This window comes from Sus scrofa, chromosome 7 (assembly GCF_054392235.1).
Source record: "Sus scrofa isolate SSC_HxYL_T2T_F1_AM1 chromosome 7, Sscrofa_HxYL_maternal_Yorkshire_Landrace_v2.0, whole genome shotgun sequence".
NCBI lineage: Eukaryota > Metazoa > Chordata > Mammalia > Artiodactyla > Suidae > Sus > Sus scrofa.
In genome coordinates this window covers 134,564,979-134,588,410 of record NC_139389.1, presented here as the reverse complement: position 1 = coordinate 134,588,410, position 23,432 = coordinate 134,564,979, and the positions used below count along the sequence as shown (strand labels likewise).

The 23,432-nt window shown below is 44.7% G+C and overlaps 1 protein-coding gene across 2 annotated transcripts in view; it reads right to left on the bottom strand.

Moving 5' to 3' along the window:
- RCOR1 (REST corepressor 1) overlaps positions 1 to 23,432 on the bottom strand; it is a 137,717-nt gene that overhangs the window by 20,862 nt on the left and 93,423 nt on the right. For both annotated transcript variants that reach the window (XM_001927777.7, XM_084970242.1), the window contains one exon: positions 1,266 to 1,318. In XM_001927777.7, coding sequence (XP_001927812.4) covers positions 1,266 to 1,318 — 53 coding nt within the window. The remainder of the gene's footprint in view (positions 1 to 1,265; positions 1,319 to 23,432) is intronic.

Here is a 23,432-nt window from a genome sequence, read left to right as displayed (position 1 = left end):
TGGTCAAGGTCCCTTGAAAGCCGCTGCGAATGACGGAGGAAGTGCTCCACAAAGCATGCAACCATTTGCTGGTCTTTCTCCCTCCCCCCAAAAAATGTAAATGAATTTTTTTCAGCTCAGAAAAGCAAAAAAAGAAAAACCAATGGATGAAAAACAAATTAGAAATAAGAGAATTTAGGAATACTTTCCTGAGAAAACTTCCTGTATTTCAATTTTAAAGTGGAAATGCTCACGTTTGAAGACCAAAATCCTTAAAAATTCACACGAGTGCATTTAGCAATCACCCAATAATATTTATACTTTCTAAACAGAATAGAAAACTGATGATTTTCTGAGCAGCTTTGTGAAGTTTATGAGCAGGGTTTGGAGACAGAGGAGTACACATTCCTTGCTTTGAAAGGTTCGGGAACTTCCTTACCGTAGTTCCTAAGAGCTCTACAGCAGAACACCCAGAAGTAAGGGGGCCGGGTCTACATAACCTACTTGGGCACTGGGGTCAATGGGAAGTTTTGGTCACAGGCTGTCGAATCTACAGCAATGAAAGGGCGAGCACTAACCACTTAACGTGATTACTTTAAAAGTTATATTGACAAATAAGGCTGAATAAGACATCATGCTTTTGGAGAAACATCTTGTGGATGTCTCATTAGTTGCCTCCAAACAATTTTTAAAAGGAAACCTTAGTCAAAATTTACAGCTTCAAAGTGATTCAAAACAATTAGTATTGTGAGTTCCCTTTGTGGCTCAGTGGTAATGAACCTGCCTAGTAACCATGAGGATTTGGGGCATCCTTGGCCTTGCTCAGTGGGTTAAGGATCCAGCGTTGCTGTGAGCTGTGGGGATCCTGTGTTGCTGTGGCTGTGCCGTAGGCTGGCAGCTGCAGCTCTGATTCAACCCCTAGCCTGGGAACTTCCATACGCTGCACATGCGGCCCTTAAAAAAAAAAAAAATTAATATTAAAACACTGTAGATCTGAGTGTGACAACAAGAGTCAGGAAATCCCACCGCACAACCACAAGGATGACAAGGCACATATTTAAGTAAGAAAGCACTGTGCTCAGCACCTAAGCGCCACTGCCTTCCTGAACAGTGCAGACCTGCAGGAAAACCCAGGCGCCTTTCACATCAAAGGGTCCTCCGCCTTTCCCCTCAGTAAGAAGGAGAGCAGGGGCTTTGTATGACACTGCTCGTAACCACCAAAACATCGCTAATGAGGACAAGATGCTCCCCCACACTCAGAACAAAAAAGTGAACCATGCCGTTACCTGTTCCATGTTGTACCCATGCTTCTCCTTAGCGATGGCAATGTACTCATCCACTGCAAGACAAGACAAGAGGCCAGTAAGCAAACCGAGGGCAGTGCAGTCGATGGGCACCAAGCCTGCCACGGGGTATATAGTCCAGGCCTGCCACGTGCAAGAGTAAAGCTGAAGAACAGACAGGACCAAGCAGAACTACGTCCCATGATCCCATTACAGAGCTTACATATATAAATCCCACAGAGAAATGGATGCAAATACACTCAGATATTAACAGTACTTATTTCTGGATGGTGAGACGATTTTTTTTTTTTTTAGGTCCGCACCTTGTGGCGTATGGAAGTTCCCAGGCTAGGGGTCAAATCGGAGCTGCAGCTGCCGGCCTACACCACAGCCACAGCAACACGGCATCCAAGCCATGTCTGCGACCTACACCACAGCTCATGGCAACACCAGATCCTTAACCCACTGAGCGAGGTCAGGGGTTGAACCTGCATCCTCATGGTTACTAGTCAGATTTGCTTCCACTGTGCCACAATGGGAACTCCGAGACGATTTTTTTTAACTTCGTTCTACTCAAATTTTCTGTAGTAAACAAGTATTACTTTGGTACTTTGAAAAGTAATTATTTAGGGAGTTCCCATTGTGGCTCAGCACGAATGAACCCAACTAGTATCCACGAGGATGCAGGTTCGATCGCTGGCCTCGATCAGTGGGTTAAGGACCTGGTGTTACCATGAGCTGTGGTGTAGGTTAACAGATGTGGCTTGGATCCCACATTGCTGTGGTTGTGGCTGTGGCTCCGATTCGACCCCAACCTGGGAACTTCCATATGCTGTGGGTGCAGTTCTTAAAAAATAATAATTATTATTTAGAAATAAAAAGGAATGTTAAATGGGGAACTGCTTTTAGTCTTAGTTGAGGCTGGAGAACAAGCAATCTACTTTTATGTTAAAAAAAAAATGTAAGAGATAAACTACATGAACCAATGGCTAGTATCTGCTTTCAAACTCCCATCCAAGATGGCAAGTGTCAGCTTTCAAGCCCTAAGGAAACACCAAGGAAAACTGATGGACTCAAACTCCAGAAGTTGCCACGCCCAGCAACAGACCTACTTCCTCTCTACACAGCCTACTCTTTCAGAAAAATAAGACTAATAATATCACTTCCTTATGTCCATGTATGACTCTTCTTTATAAATCACAAAAATAAGTAAGTTCAGAAAGGAAAAAAGTGAGTAGCACAGAAATGTATGAAACACTAAATCCTAGTAGCCCCCGCTGCCTTTTCTCCCAAATCTTACTTTCCAGGCACAAACCAAGCGTAGAATTGAGAAAAGAGGCTCAGAGTGTTAACACAGCGAGCAGAAGAAAGGTGATATAAGTCAGAGCTTTAAGTTTCAGTAAACTATTCAGTTATTTCACAGTCACCCTTCCTAATTGTGGTACAACTGACAACCAATTTAAGAAAAATAAATCAATTCTGAAAAAGAAATCAAACTCTTATTAGGGTGTATATTCTACCACTAGAAGCAGTTTTTTTTCCACTGACAAAAGGGTCAATTTAGTTCAACAGTGACTACATATAATGCATGTCAATATTAAGGCAGTGATTTTCTTTTTTTACAGCTAAAGAGCTGGTTACTCCACTCAGAACACAGTAAAATTCCAATTTACCTGAGAATCAGTGCATGATAAACTAAAGGCCCTTGTTTGTCACAAAAGTTGAAACTGGTGATCTTTCCTCTCTCTTTTGGCCACCCTGCAGCATCTGGAGCTCCCGGGCCACGGATCAGATCCGAGCCAAAGTCCTGACCTACGCCACAGCTGAGGCATCGGATCCTTAACCCACTGTGCTGGGCCTGGGATAGAACCTGTGTCCCAACACTCACAAGATGCCATCGATCCCACTGCACCACAGCGGGAACTCTGAAACTGGTCATTTTTTTAAATGGGGGAGGAAATATTCCAAAGTGTGTCCCTTGCTTATTATTACTTTCCAATAAAGGAGATTATGCCAAATAAGAGAAAAGTCCTCTAAGGTTCTTTATTTAAAAAAAAAAAAAAAAGGCAACAAAAGGTAAGGCTGCACCGGAAGGTGGCTGTGCAAACCTGGCTGGACAGAGCTGTTCTGGGAGGTGCTGGTGAGGCTCGCACTGCAGAGATGAGCAGTTGGGCCCTGGGGATGGACTGCGGGTCAGAGGATGAAAGCCAGGTAATGAGATGTGCTCAGACCAAGAACACATTAAGATCAAGAGAGAACAATGTACAGTGACTGAGGGTCAACCCTGAGGTCTGCTTTAAGGGTTCCTTCTTTTAATAAATATTTGGTGAACAAACAATATAGGAACCTCGAACTTCCGCTATGTATCCGCAGCTCTGTGAGCATCCAGGCTTCCAGGCGCTATTATTTACCTTGGCTGCGTAAGGACCGCGCGATGTGTGCAGGTACCAGTCAGTCACGTGATCTTTAAGCACACCCACACAGAGGCTGGGTGGGCGATGAGGGAGGCCCACTCAGGCTCCCTCGGGCCTTCCTGCCCACGGTTCCCAGGGCAGACACTCGTCTACTCCCCAGGCAGAACCTGCTACATCAGTTCCAGGGTCCCTAGTGTCTCTAACCAGATTTACCTAAAAAAATTACAAGGGAGGGAGTTCCCGTTGTGGTGCAGTGGTTAACGAATCTGACTAGGAACAATGAGGTTGCGGGTTCGGTCCCTGCCCTTGCTCAGTGGGTTAACGATCCCGCGTTGCCGTGGTGTAGGTTGCAGACTCGGCTCAGATCCCGTGTTGCTGTGGCTCTGGTGTAGGCCAGTGGCTACGGCTCCAATTCGACTCCTAGCCTGGGAACCTCCATATGCCGCAGGAGTGGCCCAAAGAAATAGCAAAAAGACAAAAAAAAAAAAAAAAAAAATTACAAGGGAAACAAAAGCATTCTTTGAAAGCTTTTTATATTTTCATCTGTTCTTTTGTTATTTAACATAAAAATTAGTTATGTTCCTAGTGGTAGGAACAGTAAACCAGATTAAAACTGGATTCCAACTGCTGCAGCTAAGGGTGGATAGAGCATCTGCCGTAAACAACCAGGCATTCTTACTAAGGGGGCTTTTCAAATCATATGCCTTCTTGATTTTCTTGGAGACCACCCTGAGGAGAAAGCAAAATAACAGCAAAGTGGAAAGAACTCCAGCAGAGCTATTTAAATGAAGTTACCTGGTGTAGCAGCCATGCACCTTGAACGTGCAATGAAATAAGTTAAAATATGGGGAGTCTTGCAGCTTGCAAAAGAATTACCATCTGATACCCACTAGCAAAAACAGAGTTTTGCATTATTTTCCTTTGTTGATTTTTATGGCCACGCACATGGTACATGGAAGTTCCCAGGCTAGGGGGTGAATCAGAGCTGCAGCTGCAAGCCTAGGCCACAGCCACAGCCACACTGGATCCGAGCCCGCACCACAGCTCAGGGCAACGCCGGATCCTTAACCCACTGATCGAGGCCAGGGACCGAACCCACATCCTCACTGACAGTATGTCAGGTTCTTAACCCACTGAGCCACAATGGGAATTCCGATCTTTCACTCTTTTTGTTGCCCCCAATGTCCAACAAAGGTTAAACAGATAAACGTTTGCTCAGTGAATGCTGGAGGAGCTGTGATATGTACAATGTCAACATTTTAGGTTCTTTTTCTAGCAAGTTGAAAGGCAGCACATATCAAAAAGTCTACCAATAACACATGCTGGAGAGGATGTGGAGAAAAGGGAATCCTCCTACACTGCTGGTGGGAACGTAAACTGGCGCAGCCACTTCGCAGATCAGTATGGAGTTTCCTTAAAGACACTAAAATAGAGCTACAAAATGATTCAGCAATCCCATTCCTTGGTGTGTCATCTGGAGAAGATGAAAACTCTAATTTGAAAAGATACACACACCCCAAGGTTCACAGAGGCACTATTTACAACACCCAAGATGTGGACACAACCTACGTGCCTATCAAGAGACGAATGGATAAAGAAGATGTGCTGTGTGATCATACTCAGCCATGACAAAGAGTGAAACAATGCCATCTGCAGCAACACAGATGGACTAGAGATCATGGTACCATGAGAAACAAGGCAGAGTAAGACCAATGTTATACGGTATCACTTATACGCGCGATCTAAAAAATAATACAAATCGATCTATACGCAAAACAGAAACAGACTCACAGACCCAGAAAAAAGCATGGTTATCAGAGGGGGTGGGGGAGGAAGAAATTCGGGTATGAACAGATTAACAGATGCAAACTACGGGACATGAACTACCAGTGGTGCCTGACACAGGGCAAGCACCGTACTACGGCTGTGCTGCCTCTGGCAGCTCCCAGGAAGGAGCTGGGTGACCCTGACGGAGAACCCCACTGTGCCAGGAACTCTCTCCCTGCTCCACGCTCAGTGTCTTGGGCATTCGGAACAGAGCCATCGGACAAATGTCGCTGCGGACAGGCCTTGTCTCGCCACCTTCCTAGTCTGTAGAGCCCAGCCCTCGCTCCCTTCCCCAGAGGGACAGCTGCCCACCACGGGTTCTGGACTCCCAGTGCCCTCCCCGCCTGCCTGCCTCCTTCACACAGGCTGCCAGGACCTGCTGGTAGGTCAGGAAGAAAATGGAAGTCTAGGTTTTTCAAAACCTCCCACATGGTCTCCTTAAGCAAAAGTGAGCTTTCAACCCAAGAAAGCAAAATCCACTCCCAACTGCTCTTATGAAAAACAAAGGATGACCAGATGCTTGAGGTGGTGGACAGAAGATCAAACAGGAAGGGAAGCAAAAAACAAGCTGACCCAGACAAAGAAAGCCAGGTCAGGAGTTCCCATCATGGCTCAGTGGTTAATGAATCCGACTAGGAACCATGAGGTTGCGGGTTTGATCCCTGGCCTTGCTCAGTGGGTTGGGGATCCAGCGTTGCCGTGAGCTGTGGTGTAGGTTGCAGACGCAGCTCGGATCCCGCGTTGCTGAGGCTCTGGCGTAGGCTGGTGGCTACAGCTCCGAGTGGACCCCTAGCCTGGGAACCTCCATATGCCACGGGAGCGGCCCTAGAAATGGCAAAAAGACAAAAAAAAAAAAAAAAAAGCAAGCCAGGTCAGTGGGGACATTTCCAACGTTTTCTTCTATCTGGCAACAATGACCAGCAGATTAAAGGTTAACCAGAGACCATCCCAACCTGGGGCGAGAAGCTACCGCGGCAGTCATTCAGTGTGCTGTGCTCGGGACAGGGAGCAGAGTCCACATGGCTCAAGGAAATGCCAGAACACTCCTTGCCGGGCCTGGGCATCTGTACCACCAGCCTTCCTCAGGGCACACGGACAGTCCAGGGCATCATCTGCGAGGCAGAAGCAGGGTTGCCTCGGGCAGCTTGGCTAACATTCTAATCTGCCCTCAGAAGCAGAAGAATCAGACACGGGGTTCAGTGTACTCTGCTCTAAGAGCAATTCTATCGTTGCATGATATGCAGTATTTTAGAAAATTCAAAAACTCGTCTCGAGTTATGACAGATAAAGAAAAATGCATCACTCCGAGCCTTTAAGAAGCACATGGACTATTCACGGCTTTTTTTGATAAGAACTTACCATTATGGAAAGTTCAGGTAAATGAGTTATGTTTTTCTGCCCTTACTATGTACAGAGCACTGCAAGTCAACACACAAAAGAAAGAGGATTTTTTGCAGTAGCTTGAAACAACACCCAGGTGACAGAAGAGAACATAAATACATAAAATAACACTGGGGGTGGAGGACAGTGTTGGGATGCACAACAGTCAGTAAATAATGATGACACTAATGATGAGAAATCAAGAAATGTTTCCTAAAGATTCAACAGGTACACTAATAACTAACTGTAGCTAACATCTGAGAATCTCCAAGTCAGACAGTGAGACACCAACATCATATGCTGCTTTCACTTACAGGTGGAATCTACAAAAAGGACACAATGAACTTCTTTGCAGAACAGATACTGACTCACGAACTTTAAAAAACTTATGCGACCTAATCAAACTGACAAGCTTTTGCACAGCAAAGGAAACCATAAAAAAACCAAAAGACAACTTATGGAATGGGGGAAAATAATTTCAAACGATGCAACTGACAATTGCTTAATCTCTAAAATATACAAACAACTTATATAACTCAACAGCAAAAGCCCTGAACAGACATTTCTCTAAAGAAGATATACGGATGGCCAATAAACACATGAGAAAATGCTCAACGTCACTCATGATTAGAGACATGCAAATCAAAACTACTGTGAGATACCACCTCACACAGGTCAGAATGGCCACCATTAGTAAGTCCACAAATAACACGTGCTGCAGAGGATGTGGAGAAAACGGAACCCCCTGCACTGCCGGAGCAAGTGGAAACTGGCACAACCACTATGGAAAGCAGTGTGGAGGTACCCCAGAAAACTATACGTAGAACTACCATATGACCCAGCAATCCCACTCTTGGGCATACACCCGGACAAAACTTTCCTTGAGAAAGACACATGCACCCGCATGTGCACTGCAGCACTATTCACAATAGCCAAGACATGGAAACAACCTAAATGCCTATCGAAAGACGACTGGATTAAGAAGATGTGGTATATATACACAATGGAATACTACTCAGCTATAAAAAAGAACAAAATAATGCCATTTGCAGCAGCACGGATGGAACTAGAGACTCTAGTGAGGTAAGTCAGAAAGAGAAAGACAAATACCATATAATTTTACTTATATCTGGAATCTAATATAGGGCACAAGTGAACCTTTCCACAGAAAAGAAAACCATGGACTTGGAGAAAAGACTTGTGGTCGCCGAGAGGGAGGGGGAAGGAGTGGGATGGACTGGCAATCTGGGGTTAATAAATGCAGACTATTGCCTTTGGAATGGATAAGCAAAGAGAGCCTGCTGTACAGCACTGGGCACTATATATCTGGTCACTCGTGATGGAACATGATAATGTGAGAAAAAAGAATGTATACATGTATGTGTGACTAGGTCACTTTGCTGTGCAGCAGAAAACTAACACAACACTGCAAGTCAGCTATAATGGAAAAAATAAAAGTCATTATGAAAAAAAAAAAAAAAAAAAAAGCTGGGAGTTCCCATCGTGGCTCAGTGGTTAACGAATCTGACTAGGAACCATGAGGTTGCGGGTTCGGTCCCTGCCCTTGCTCAGTGGGTTAACGATCTGGTGTTGCTGTGAGCTGTGGTGTAGGTCGAAGACGTGGCTCGGATCCCACGCTGCTGTGGCGTAGGCCAGTGGCTACAGCTCCAATTCGACCCCTAGCCTGAGAACCTCCATATGCCACGGGAGCGGCCCAAGAAATGGCAAAAAAGACACACACACACACACACACACACAAAACAAACAAACAAAACTTATGGTTTCCAAAGGAGACAACTGGGGAGGGGGGGCTTGGAGTTTGGGATGGAAATGCTATAAAACTGGGTTGTGATCATAAATGCACAACCATAAATGTAATCAAACTCACTGAGTAATTTTAAAAACTGTTGAGCATTTCCATTGTGCAGGCTGCCATTCAAACTCTTCACCAGGATTATCTTTCTGATCTGCTCCAGTAAGTCGAGGATCCCCCCATTCACAAATAAGGAACCGAAGCCCAGAGAAGCGAGCTCGTCTGGCCAGGGTCACAGAGCTGGCAAGTAGCAGAAAGAGCACGTTCACCCACTCGGTTCCCCGGGCCCAGGACCGCCCATGATGTTGAGGCTCCAGGCACCATCCTATCTTCAGAGTAAGGGGGACAGGAGGAGACAGCACTTGAGACAGCAACAGTCTCTCCAAGGTCCGAGGGGCTGAGCCAGGCCATCAGCACTGGTCACTCAGTGGGAGGGAGGGAAGCCAAGAGCTGAGGCAGACGAAGGACGTCGGCGAGAGTGAGGCCAACAGGCAAACGGGTGCCCTGGGCCAGGCCTCGCCTGGGCCTCTGCTCATGTTTAATCCAAGGATCTAACTGCCCCAGGGCCGTTGGTAAGAGTCTCAGGCTCAAGTCAGGAAGGGGAAGAATGCAGATGAAAATCGCCACGGTGACGTCACCTCACTGCTGGCTGGCAAAGGGGCTCAGAACACCCGAAGTCTATGCAGGGCAACAGGCTGACACCATTAGGTGGGTTGGCAAAGCTATAGCCTTAAAACGGCTTCAAGAACTTGTGTCATCATAGCCGTCACAGGGCCTCAGGTACTGCAAAGGAGAGAGGGCACTGAGTTCCCTCTCAGGACTGAGCGTGCCACGTTTCTCAACAACACGGTGACGGGGAGCTCCCACTGCGGCTCAGCGGGTTACAAACCCAACTAGGATCCAGTGCTGCCATGAGCTTCGGAGTAGGTTGCAGATGCTGCTTGTACTCTGGTGTGGCTGTGGCTGTGGCTGGCAGCTGGAGCTCTCATTTGATCCCTAGCTGGGAATTTCTAAATGCCGCAGGTGTGGCCCTTAAAAAAAAAGAATATGCAACAAATATCATGGCATCTCCTTTTACTATTATTATTTTTCCAACAATATACATGTATTCCTCATGGTTCTGGAAACCGAGAAATCCAAATTCAAGGTGCTGCCAATCTGGTTCCCGAGAGAGCTCTTTTCTGGCGTCAAGGTGGCACCTTCTCACTGTGTCCTCGTGTGGTGGAGAAAACGCTCTGCTGCCTCTTCCTCTTTTTTTTTTTTTAACTCAATGAATTTTATTACATTTATAGTTGTACAAAGATCGTCACAACCCAGTTTCATAGCATTTCCATCCCAAACCCCCATCCTTTTATTATTAAAATAAATTATTGCCATGACTCACTAAGAATCGAAATGAGCTTAAATCATTTCGGTAAAGCGACAGTGCCACCTGGTGGGCACAAACGCGACTACGGTTAACATTTCAATGATCTCGAAAGTATGGGGGGGGCTTAAGAAACATGAGCACAGAGATTCCGCCAGAGCATAATGTAATGAGCCAGTCCTCCCTAGTATAAAGCACACTTTCTTTGTGACGCCACTATCTCTTAATGTAGTTTGTTAAAATCCCACTTTATAGAAAAGGCTTCTCCCACCTTCTGGCACCTCAGTAAGTACTACCAAACCCAGCCCAAGCTCAAGACAATCTGATCGTGGCTTCTGGCATCTCTTCCTACCTAAGCTGCTCCTCTACGCCTGCTCCACCCAGAATCAACGTCCATGACCTTGGGTAAGTTAACCCTGCCTCTCTCTGCCTCAGCTTCCTTTTCAGTCTAAGACACTTAAAAGTGTCTTCCAGGGCTAACATTTCAAGAATAATTTTTACAACGTTTAAACGTTGGAGTTCCCGTCGTGGCGCAGTGGTTAACGAATCCGACTAGGAACCATGAGGTTGCGGGTTCAGTCCCTGCCCTTGTTCAGTGGGTTAAGGATCTGGCATTGCCGTGAGCTGTGGTGTAGGTCGAAGACATGGCTTCTTGGATCCCGCGTTGCTGTGGCTCTGGTGTAGGCTGGTGGCTACAGCTCCCATTCGACCCCCAGCCTGGGAAACTCCATATGCCATGGGAGCGGCCCAAGAAATGGCAAAAAGATAAAAAAAAAAACAAAAACATTTAAACGTTAGATTTAAACATTTTGTGTGTGCTATATTAAATTTCTTTCCAATAAGAAAAGAGCATTCTGCTTCCTTTATTTAGTATTCATACATTTGTGTAGTCTCCAGAAAAGCATGTGTAGAATCTTCACATGTAAAAATTGATCATCACTAAGATGACATTTACTTATTTTTGCTTTTTTAAGGCCACACCCGCAGCATACGAAGTTCCCAGGGGTCGAATCAGAGCTGCAGCTGCCGGCCTACACCACAGCCACAGCAACGCCAGATGGGAGCCACGTCTGTGACCTCCACCACAGCTCACAGAAATGCTGGATCCTTAACCCACTGAACGAGGCCAGGAACTGAACCTGTGTCCTCACGGATACCAGTCAGGTTCGTTACTGCTAAGCCACAATGGAATCTCCTTGAATGATACTCGGTTGTGACTAATCAAAACCACCACCACCTTTTTTCTTAAAAAATGCCCAGGTCTAGGGTGAAGAGGAAGACCCACGGGTGACACATGCCTCCTCCTGCGTTTCTCACGAGCCGGCCCCTGTGATGACCAGACCTCCAGCAGGCAAGGGTGCACTCAGGTTAACGTTCTGCTCCATGAATCTGAGCTGCAGCAAGAAACACGCTCAAGACAAGGTCTGCACCTCCTTCAACAAAAGCAACACTCCTTGACATTAAAAGAGCAAGAAAAAAATGACTAACACTTGATTCCTATAACCTCCTGGCCAATTATAGTAGAAAGAGCCCTGGACCATGAGTCCAAGTCTGTAGTTTCTATCAGGAACTTGCACGCTAAACCCATGTCACCACTTATAAAATAAGAAACATTTTATAAATACTCTGTACAAACACACACAAACACCAAATGGAGTATTACCCAACCGTAAAAAAGACTGAAATAATGCCATTTGCCATTTCTAGGTCCAACATGGATGGACCTAGGAATTATCATACTAACTGAAGGAAGGCGGACAGAGAAGGACAAACATCATGAGATCACTAATATGCGGAATCCGATAAAAAATGATGCAAAAGAACTTACAACACAAAAACAGACTCAAAGATTTTGAAACCAAATGTATGGCTGCCAAAGGGAAACACGGGGAGGGACGGATAGATGAGGGGTTGGGACTGACACATACACACTCCGACCTAAACCAGATGGGTCACAAGGAGCTACTGCACGGCACAGGGTAATCTGTTCAATACTTGTAATAACCTACATGGGAAAAGAATCAGGAAAAGAATGGCTATATGCCTAACTAATTTTACTTTGCTGTGCACCTGAAACTAACACAACTTTGTAAGTTAACTATATCCAATAAAATTTATTTTAAAATACACATATATAAATACACAGACAGGAGTCCCCATCGTGGCTCAGTGGTTAAAGAACCCAACTAGCATCCATGAGGATGGAGGTTCGATCCCTGGCCTTGCTCAGTGGGTTAAGGATCTGGCGTTGCTGTGGCTGTGGCGTAGGCCGCAGACTACAGCTTTGATTGGACCCCTAGCCTGGGAACCTCCATATCGGGTGTGGCCCTTAAAAAGACCAAAAAAAACCCCCCCAAAGACCCCCAAAACACAGACATATATAAACACATATAAAAAATACATATATAAAAGCTTTGTATACTTTGGTATAAAAATATAAAGAGTCAAACTACAGAAATGAAAAGTATTATTAAAATTCATTCCTTTGTAAACATTTGTGAGCGTCAACCAGAAGGAAGAGGAGCAGCAGTTCACAATCACAGAATTAGCTTAGCGAATCCCTGAACTCCATCAGAGCTGTGCTCCAATTCAGTAGTTCCCAATCCTGAGTGAAAGGAACCTCCTGATAAATACTGACTTCACAAGACTCACTCTTGGGCTCTACCCTGTTGTGCAAATGTACGCATACACACACGTGCATGTTCATGTTTATGTATGTGCATAGTGCGTGCATGATGTTACGTACACATTAATGCATGTGTGTAGTTCTTACAAAGTATGACAAGCACAGAGAAAAGCGCATATATGAGGGTACATCTTCGTGAATTTTCAGAAAACAAATACACTCAGATCAAGGGAAAAAATGCAATGCACTTTTGATGTTTTGGGTTTGTTTTTATCGTGCACTCCAGGTGAGTATGCTGGACCCGTTTTGAGAATCAGTGGACTAGAGGGTTCTGTTCGTGTGTGAAGAGTATCCACCCATTTCCAGGCGGTACAAGCCACCTCAACAAGCCCACAAGTTAAGGTGTGGCATTAGAAAGATTACGACACTGTCAGAACCATGAAGCAGAAGAAAACTGCTTTTCTGTCACTGCTATAGAAAATGGGGTTTGTCAAAGTGTGAGCGGTGAATTTCAACCAAGCAAACAAATTTCCTCTCCGGGAGGAGGCTCTGTTTTGAATGAACCAATTCCCAGCCGGCCTCCTGCCGAGGAGGGGCGGCAGGGCAGGAAGGAGGTGGCCAGCAGCAAGGATGCAAGAGCCTGCAAATCCCAGTGACCCCGTACAGCTGGTACACAAATGTCATTTCACGCGACACTGGTGCTTTACCCTGCCTCTTCCAACCTGCGTACACAAGGGCCCTCCTTCAGCACGAACCACTGTCCACAGAGACACAGGAAAGAGGTCCTGAGAGAGACTCAGAGAACCAATCCAAGCAGGGGGAGGCCGGTCACAGGGAGCTGACACAAGGCTCTGCCCACCACAAGCTTCAGGTAAGTCACTTCTCTGAAGGCCTGGCTTCTCGAGCTCTGAAAGGGAGCACCAAAGGACTCACTGGGAGAACACGGGGGAGGGCTTGGTTGGGAGGAGGCTGGTTTTCCCATTGCTGATGCTCGAATCGTGTTGGGGGAGAGGGAGTTTCTTTAGCTAGTAAAGAAATTTGAACTTTCAAAACAGGTCGCCAGGAGTTCCTGTCATGGCGCAGTGGTTAACAAATCCGACTAGGAACCATGAGGTTGCGGGTTCGATCCCTGGCCTTGCTCAGTGGGTTAAGGATCTGGCACTGTGAGCTGTGGTGTAGGTTGCAGACGCGGCTTGGATCCCGCACTACTGTGGCTCTGGTGTAGGCCTCTGGCTACAGTTTAGACCCCAGTTTAGAACTCCATATGCCGCAAGAGTGGCCCTAGAAAAGGCAAAAAGACAAAAACAAACAAAGAAAACCAGGCAAAACAAACAAACAAACCAAAAAAAAACAGGTCACCAAAGAGTGATATTTTATAGGAAACTAGTAAGTTTTACATTTAATTATTCTCCACTGATTCAATGAAGTTTTTAGGCCTACTGTGTGCCATACTGCTTATATAGCTGTGATTTAAAAGAGGGTCAAGGACTTCCTTGATTTACCAGGTTAAGGATCTGGGTGTTGTCGCTGCAGCAGCTCGGGTCACTGCTGTGGCATGGGTTTGATCCCTGGCACCAGAACGTCCACATGTCGTGGGCGTGGCCAAAAATAAAAAGTAAAAATAAACAAAAAAGAGGATCCGCCTTCAAAGAACTCACACTCTGGCCAGAGAGAGATAATTACACAAGTAATTACTTCCAACGCTCATATGTGCTGGAGAAAAAGAACTATGAATGCACTTAACTGGGAAACCTGACCTGCAGAATCAGGGATGGCATTCTTTTCTACTAGAAAAGGACATTATAAGTCCTGCTTGTGTCTATGTTGTTTACAGTAAGGAAAACCTGAGAAACAAGTATGTCCATGAACGGGGACGTGGCTGAATAAATTAAGCTATATGGGAAAACATTATTCGGGTCCAAAACTCAGTTGAGTGGGGTTTTTTTTTTTTGTCTTTTTGCCTTGTCTAGGGCTGCCAGGGCTGCTCCCGAGGCATATGGAGGTTCCCAGGCTAGGGGTCGAATCGGAGCTATAGAAGCCGGCCTACACCAGAGCCACAGCAATGCGGGATCCGAGCCGCAGTCTGCAACCCACACCCCAGCTCACAGCAACGCCGGATCCTTAACCCACTGAGCAAGGCCAGGGGTCGAACCCGCAACCTCATGGTTCCTAGTTGGACTCGTTAACCACTGAGCCATGACGGAAACTCCTCAGTTTAGTTTTTAATCACAGGAAAATTAAACTGAAAAACTCTATATATCAAGAGAATACACAGGCAGACAGAAAAAACATGAAATCGGAGTTCCCGTCGTGGCGCAATGGTTCATGAATCTGACTAGGAACCGTGAGGTTGCCGGTTGGATCCCTGGTCTTGCTCAGTGGGTTAAGGATCAGACATTGCCGTGAGCTGCGGTTGTAGGTCGCAGACGTGGCTCAGATCCCGCGTTGCTGTGGCCCTGGTGTTGGCCGGTGGCTACAGCTCCGATTCGACTCCTAGCCTGGGAATCTCCATATGCCTCGGGAGCAGCCCTAGCAGCCCTAGAAAAGGCAAAAAGACAAAAAAAAAAAAAAAAAAGGAAAAGAAAAAATATGAAAGCAAAATTTTAATAGTGGTTATATCCCACGTGACATGGAATTATAGGCTAGTTTCAACAATAAAAAAAGCTTGTATGTATATATGTAATTACTTTTCTGAACCATTTGAGACTGTCGCACATTATGGCCCTGAACTCTGAAATACTCAGCATATATTTTCTAGGAGTGGGTATGCTATCTTCCATAATGACAGAACAGTAAATTTACCATTGGTCTCCATTTCCTTGGAGCAAGTTCCAGCACTCCTGACAGGGCTGTGTGGACTTCCGGCATCTCCCTCAGCCTCCCTTTCGCGGCAGCGGCCTAGCAAGGGCATGATCTTCCTCACCTGCAACTGCATCAGCTCCTGCTGCCTGTGACTCCCGCTCCTCTCCAAACCACAGGCTGTCAACAGCTTTCGAGCAGGGATCATACTGCTCCTGGCTAAAAATTCCTCGAAAATCCTCATCCCTGTAAGAAACGGGCCTGCCCTTCCGGTTTCACTGCTTCTCACCTGCCCAAGGACACCGTGTGCCCTGGCCAGCCAGGCCCGGCACGCACACCTGTGCACATGTCAGTGCTACCCTCTCTTCTTCCCAGACTGCACATGTGCCCTCGTCCAGCCAGGGAACTGACTCCTTCCTCAACATCCTACTCAGATGTCATCTTTCTCCAATGCTGTTTCTCCCCAGGAAAAGACGGTGCTTTCTGCTGGGTGCCAAGGGGCGCATCAGAACACTAAGAGTCCATGGGAGGAGATGCTTGATGCTGAAATAATTCACTGTCCTCTCCTCCAATGAGTGAGTATTTTTTAGTGTCTCACTCTCCGCCCAACCTCCAGCTTCCACCTTCGGCACTCCTTTGTCATTTAAATATATCATCAATTAACGCAATAATTTAATATATACTATCTAAATGCTATTGTTCTCATCTCTACCACTGGGAATTATTTACATGTCCTCTACACGAACTGTGTCTCCCCAGGAACACTTTCTACGCATACTCCAAAGGCTGCATCTTTCCTTAAAGAGGTTTTACTTGGACATACCGCAAAGCAACTTGTGTCGTATCAGCAATGCTCTAAGCCTTTAACTACAGTTTTTTAAGTGAAACAGTACAGGAAGGCAGATGTGTAATAAGCACAGTCTGGGAACCAGATATTCAGCCTAAATGTGGCTACTAACCAGCTGAGGGACCATAAGCATCTGACCTAACTTCTCCAGACAGCAGCTAAAAGGAAAGAAGTGGACTGAAGAAAGTACATATAAATTACCTTTTATATAATTTCCCCATTAGAATATAAGCTTCCTGAATCCCTCGCTCCTGATACACTACCAGGCACACAAAACTGCTCAATAAAAATGTAAATGAAACTGATGTTCACTAAATAAACGCAAATTAAATATAACCCAACTGAGATACTTATAGAGAGAACTTGATACCACGACTCCAAGATTTACCTAGACGAATAAATACATGAGCCAGGAACATGAAAAAGAATTAAAGTGGCACCAAATCAAGAATCAACAGATAGATCAATGAAACAAAACCAAGAGTCCAGATGCAGACCGAAGCACATACAAAGGTTGAACACGAGGGAAGGGAGAAGTGACTGAGTAACTGCAGATAGAACAAGACGTAAATGAGGAGCAGGGCAGAGAGGACACAGACTTACGGGTCTCTAATAACCTAGCTTCAGAGCGACAGTGTTCCAGACACAGCAAGTAAGATTAACACATTTAACCAAATGTAATTTAAAAACAAAAAATAAGGTGAGGTTTGAATGCTATTTGTAGAAGAATTCAAAGGTTGAAATACAAAGGTGCTTAACCTTGTAAAAATTAACGAAATCTTTTCCCATCAGATCAGCAAAGTCTGTTTCTAAACAAGATGCCTAAAACATTTCATACCCATTAGGAAGGCTACAATCAAAAGAGAACAGACAATAACAAATACCGGGAGTTCCCACTGCAGCTCAACGGGTTAAAAACCCAACTGGTCTCCATGAGTCTGCAGGTTTGATCCCTGGCCTCACTCAGTGGGTTAAGGATCTGGTGTTGCCATGAGCTGCAGTGTAGGTTGCAGATGTGGCTCGGACCCAGATTGCTGTAGCTGTGGTATAGGCCGGTAGCTGCAGCTCTGATTCCATCCCTAGCCCGAGAACTTTCATATGTTGCAGGTGCGGCTGTAAAAAGAAAAAAACAAATATTGACAAGGATGTGGAGATACTGGAACCTAGTGCACTGCTGGTAAGAATATAAAATGATACAGTTTCTGTGGAAAACAGTATGGTAGTTCTTCGAAAAGTTAAATAACAGAACCACCAAATTCAGCACAAAGGCACTTACTTCTAGTACATATTTTCTAAAAGAATTGACAGCAGGGGCTCAAAAAGATATTTGCATAACCATGTTCAGAGCAGCATTATTCACAATAGCCAAATTGCGGTCTTTTTTGTTTTGTTTTAGGGCCGCCACTGGGGCATATTCTGAGGCTAGGGGTCCAATCAGAGTTACAGCCGTCGGCCTACACTACAGCCACAGCAATGCAGAATCCAAGCCGCGTCTGTGACCTATACCACAGCTCATGGCAACACCAGATTCTTAACCCACTAGGCGAGGCCAGGGATCAAGCCCGCATCCTCAGGGATACCAATGGGATTCATTTCCGCTGAGCCACAACGGGAACGCCCCCAAATGTGGTCTCACCCATACAACGGAATTCCTATTCAACCATAAGAATGAGGGAATTTTTATTTATTTTTATTTATTTATTTATTTTATCTTTTGTCTTTTTAGGGCCATACCTGTGGCACATGGAGGTTCCCAGGCTAGGTGTCAAACCTGACATGGGATCTGAGCCACATCTGCGACCTACACCATAGCTCACAGCAACGCCGGATCCTTAACCCACTGAGCGAGGCCAGGGATCAAACCCACAACCTCACGGTTCCTAGTTGGATTCATTTCCACTGCACCAGGACAGGAACTCCTTTTTTGAGGGGGATTCTGATACATGCTACAACATGGATTCAATCTTGAGGACATGATGCTAAGTCAAACAAAGCCAGTCAGTCACCAAAAAACAAATACTATACGACCCCACTTATAGGAAGTGCCTAGTGTAGTCAAATTCATTGAATCAGAAAGTAGAATGGCGAGTGCCAGGGGCCAGGGAGGGAAATGCAGAATTGTTGTTTAAGGGAACAGAGCTTCAATTTTGCTAGATGAAAAGTTCTGGAGGCTGGCTGTGCAACAATGTGACCGTACTCAGAGCAGCCACCTATACACTTCAAAGTGGTTAAGATGGTAAAACTTCGTTACATTTACTGCAATTGACTTTTGAGGAGTTCCCTTTGTCACAGTGGGTTAAGGATCGAGCAGTGTCACTGCTGTGGTTTGGGTTTGATCCCTGCCCCAGGAACATCTACATGCCATGGTCACAAGCAAAAAATAATAATAATAATAATTTTTAAAATTTTTAAAGAAAAAATATATATACCCAAGTGCTAGGGAGGTTTTGGAAAACAGACACCCTCATACAACTCTAGACGAAAGATGGAAAAATCTAGGTGCCATGTGACCTCACAAATCCACTTCAATGATGTTCTCTGCAGCACTGTTTAGAAATGCTTAAACTATTATATGAAAACTTAAATTACATGAAACATCCATATAATAAGACTATTAAAAAACAAACAAACAAGTAAGTTTATAAGGTCTAAAGGACACCCAGAAAATTAACATAACAGCGATTAACTTAAGAGACATAGGATATTTTTCACTATTTCATTTCGTGCATAGGTATCTGTTGTTGCTGTTTTTTTGTTTGTTTGTTTTTGCTTTTGTTTTTGACCACTCCGCAAATGGAGCTCCCAGGCAGGGATCAGACCTGAGCGGCAGCTGCAAACCAAGCCTCAGCTGCAGCGAGACTGGATCCCTAACCCACTGTGCCAGGCCAGCCATCAAACCCATGTCCCAGTGCTCCCAAGGTGCTGCCGACCCCACTGCGCCACAGCAGGAACTCCTCATTCTTTTCTTTAAAAGAAAATAAGCTAAGCCAACTATAGAGGCCAAAATCCACAACACTGACACCACCAAATGCTGACAAGGAAGTGGAGCAACAGGAGCTCTCATTCTTTGCTGGTGGGAGTGCGAGATGGGGCAGCCCTTCCCCACAGTGTTGTGAGTTCTTACGGAACTAGATGTACTCTCACCATATGAACCAACAATCCCACTCCCTGGTATTTATCCAAAGGAGGTGATAACTTATATCTACACAAAAACCTACACACAGATGTTTATAGCAGCTTTACTCACAACTGCCAAAACACGGAAGCATCCAAAATGCCCTTTAGATGGTGAATGGGTAAACCGTGGACCAGCCAGACAATGAAGTATTATTCAGCAGTACAAGCCATCAAAGACACGGCGGAACCTCAAGTGTGTGTCATCACTAAGTCAAAGAAACCAATCTGAATGATTCCAACTATGTGACATTGTGGAAAGGGCAAAATGGAGGAGTAGTTTCCAAGAGTTAGGGGCTGAGGGAGACGCACGGGCCGAGCACAGAGGGTGTTTAGGGCAGGGAAAACTATTTGGTATGATACTACCATGGCGGGTATGGTCGTTACATACAGATTTGTCATTTGTCAAAACCCATAGAATGTACAACACAAGAGTGAACCCCGATGAGAATGACAGTGATCACGCTGTGCCTGTGCTGGTTCACAGATGGTGACAAACGTGTCACGTGCCCTGGCGAGGGGCACACGGGGGTGGACGTGCATATGTGGGTGTATATGGGAAATCGCTCTACTTTCTCCTCAATTTGTCTACGAACCTAACACTGCTTTAAAAATTACGTGTTTTTTAAAAAGAAAAGAAAAAAATAAAAAATAATACATTTTTCCCTTTGACCTAGGAATTCTATCTCTAGGGATTTACCCTAAGGAAATAAGATCACTATGGCTTTTTTTTTTAAGCTTAAAAAAAAACAGATTTCAAATATCGTCAATAGAGAATTTTTTTAAAACAATAGATGAAATGATAGTACCTCATACTTGTTGGTTTAAAACCAAGTAACTGTAAATAGACAGAACAAAGTCCCAGATATATTAAGAGAAAATTGCTAAACAGCTCATATATGTGACAAACATCTCGTACTTATTAATACCTATAAAAATATTAGAAAACGCATATATGTTATAAATAGTGACTACAGGAAGGCCCTGTCTCCATTATATATTCTGTGTTGTTTGAAATTTCTACCACAGTATTTATTTTATAACCATAAAACAATTTTGTAAACTTGCAGTAATCCTAAGAGGCAGAACTCTAAAACAGTTACTTGAGAAGACCGAACCCAGCACAGGACAAGCCAAGAGTCTACGCCAGCTTTGGGGTATCTGCGAGAAGTCTACAAATGTCCCAGATCGCTAATTTCTACCTCAAGTCAGAATCAAGGCTGGATAATCAGATCTTCCACTGTCTTTTTTTTCAGCCTTTTAATGTCTTGGTTAGTTATATGCTCTATTTTACCTGTGTTGCTCCTTCCCTCCACCATTTTCTTTTTTATTCTTCCTTTCCTTCCTTCCTTCCTTCTTTCTGCTTTCTTTCTCTTTCTTTTGTGAAGAACTGCAAAGGTTTTTTGTTTGTTTGTTTGGTTTTTGTCTTTTTGCTATTTCTTTGGGCCACTCCCACGGCATATGGAGGTTCCCAGGCAAGAGGTCGAATCTGAGCTGCAGCTGCCAGCCTACGCCAAAGCCACAGCAACGCAGGATCCGAGCCGCATCTGCAACCTACACCACAGCTCACGGCAACACCAGATCCTTAACCCACTGAGCAAGGGCAGGGACCGAACCCGCAACCTCATGGTTCCTAGTCAGATTCGTTAACCACTGTGCCACGATGGGAACTCCTCCACTGTCTTTCAAAATAACTCAGAAGGCAAGTAGAAAACACTTCTTTTTGCCTATGTACTGGGAGGAAGGGAAGCTGGGGGGGAAATGACAGCAAAGAGAACAAATTATGTGTGCTCGTTTGCATTAACACTGTAATGAATTACAGCTTAACACTTGACCTGACTAGATTACTCGCCAAAGAGTATGATTCCCAAAGTTCCACAAATGGAACCTATGTTCACATCCTCACACTTGAGCAGTTTCTCATCAATCCACAATTCCATTCTACTTCTCGAAGGCAAAAAAGGTGGGAAGGATAGACAGAGGGAGGGAGGGAGGGAGGGAAACAAAGCCCCGAGATTCAAGTTTTCACCACTGCCTTCTTTTACAATAGGAACAAATTAGAAACAAGCTACACTTTCAATAGAAAAATGATATATCCATATGATAGAATACTAGTTATTTTATATGTTTTCAAGGGGTTTATGCAAAGTAAGAAAGGCTTAGATCAAAGTTCGAAAAGACAATACACACCCACACACAGAGATACCATCATCTCACTTATTTAAACATGCGCACACGCACACACACAGCATTAGAAAAACATCCCCTAGTGTTTACCAACAGTTATCTCTCTGGGTAATGAAACAAAGGATGAACTGTTTCTTCTTTATACTTTTGCGTCTTCTGAATTTTAACAATATGTAAATGTCACTTTAAGACTGGTTTAAAGTTTTAATTAATACTGGCAAGACTTACACTAAAACTGCAAATTTATTTTAGGTAACGCTACTGCTTAAAAATCTATCCACTTTTTGGAGTTCCCATGTGACAAAGTGGGTTAAGGATCTGGCAATGTCACTGCAGCAGCTCAGGGTGGTTTGACCCCTGGCCTGGGCACTTCCACGTACCACAGGCACAGTGAAAACAAACAAAAACAGAAAAACCTACTAACTTTTCATAGTCTGCTCTTTCCTTCTAGGTCTGAGACAAATAAGATAATATTAAAACTAAATCCTGACTCCCAGGATTCTAACAGGCAACTGAGTAACAGCAAGAGGTACTAACACACTCGAACTGCAGCAACAGAAGGAAGTGACAGAAATGAAGGGGGGCCGAGACCTGACGACCCTGACCTTTGGGACGCGTTAGAGCATGAAGCGGGGAAGAGCCAGCAAACCGGACACCGATGGCCCCACCCCTGACCCTCTGCTAGTTTCACACCCGCTTTGAATCGTGGAACGCCGTCTGTAAAATGGGAAAAAAGCCCGCCTCTTGGGTTACAGTGAAGACTGAATGACACAGGAACACAGAGGTATTTTAGTTCAGTGTTCAACAAGCTCACGATTTTTAATATTCAGTTCTGTGCACCATATTTAAGATGGACACTGACCAAATGAAATATAGTCAGGAGTGCACTAGAGATGAAGAGAGACCCCAAAATCAAACCACCTGAGAAATACTTGAGGCGACCAGGCAGTTTGACAGAGACAGTAAGGGAGGTTTGGCTGATGCCTGAGCATCTGAAAGACTCCCTCAGAAGGTGACTTTTACGGCAGAGCGCAGGAAAACAAAGATTCAAAAATTACACAGAGGCAGATTTTTGGTTCTTCGTTAGAAAGAACAACATGTTCAAAAATGGAATAGATTGCTTTTGTAAGATACTTCATGTGCTCAAAGGGAAAAAACTTACAGAAATATCTAAAATGCCCAGCACAGCAAAGGCATGAGAAATGCCACTTCCTTCTGCTATTCTGTTCATTATAAGCTCATCAACCAGCCTGTTGCAGGCAAAATTAAGATACTCTGAAAATCACATTAGGCTGAGACTATCTTATCATTGCTAAATTTAGCATTACTCAGAGTAGCTGAATTTCCTGTATTCCACAGAGGGTATCGTATTTTTTTTTTTTTTTTTTTTTTTGTCTTTTTTGCTATTTCTTGGGCCGCTCCCACGGCATATGGAGGTTCCTAGGCTAGGGCTCGAATTGGAGCTGTAGCCGCTGGCCTACACCAGAGCCACAGCAATGCGGGATCCGAGCCGCGTCTGCAACCTACACCACAGCTCACGGCAACGCCGGATCCTTAACCCACTGAGCAAGGCCAGGGATCAAAACTGCAACCTCATGGTTCCTAGTCGGACTCATTAACCACTGAGCCACAACGGGAACTCCGAGGGTATTGCATTTTTAAAAAGAATCCTTCTTGGTCAAAATTAAACATGTTTCTTTACCATATGACCTCTTTGCACCTTAAATGTGCAAACAC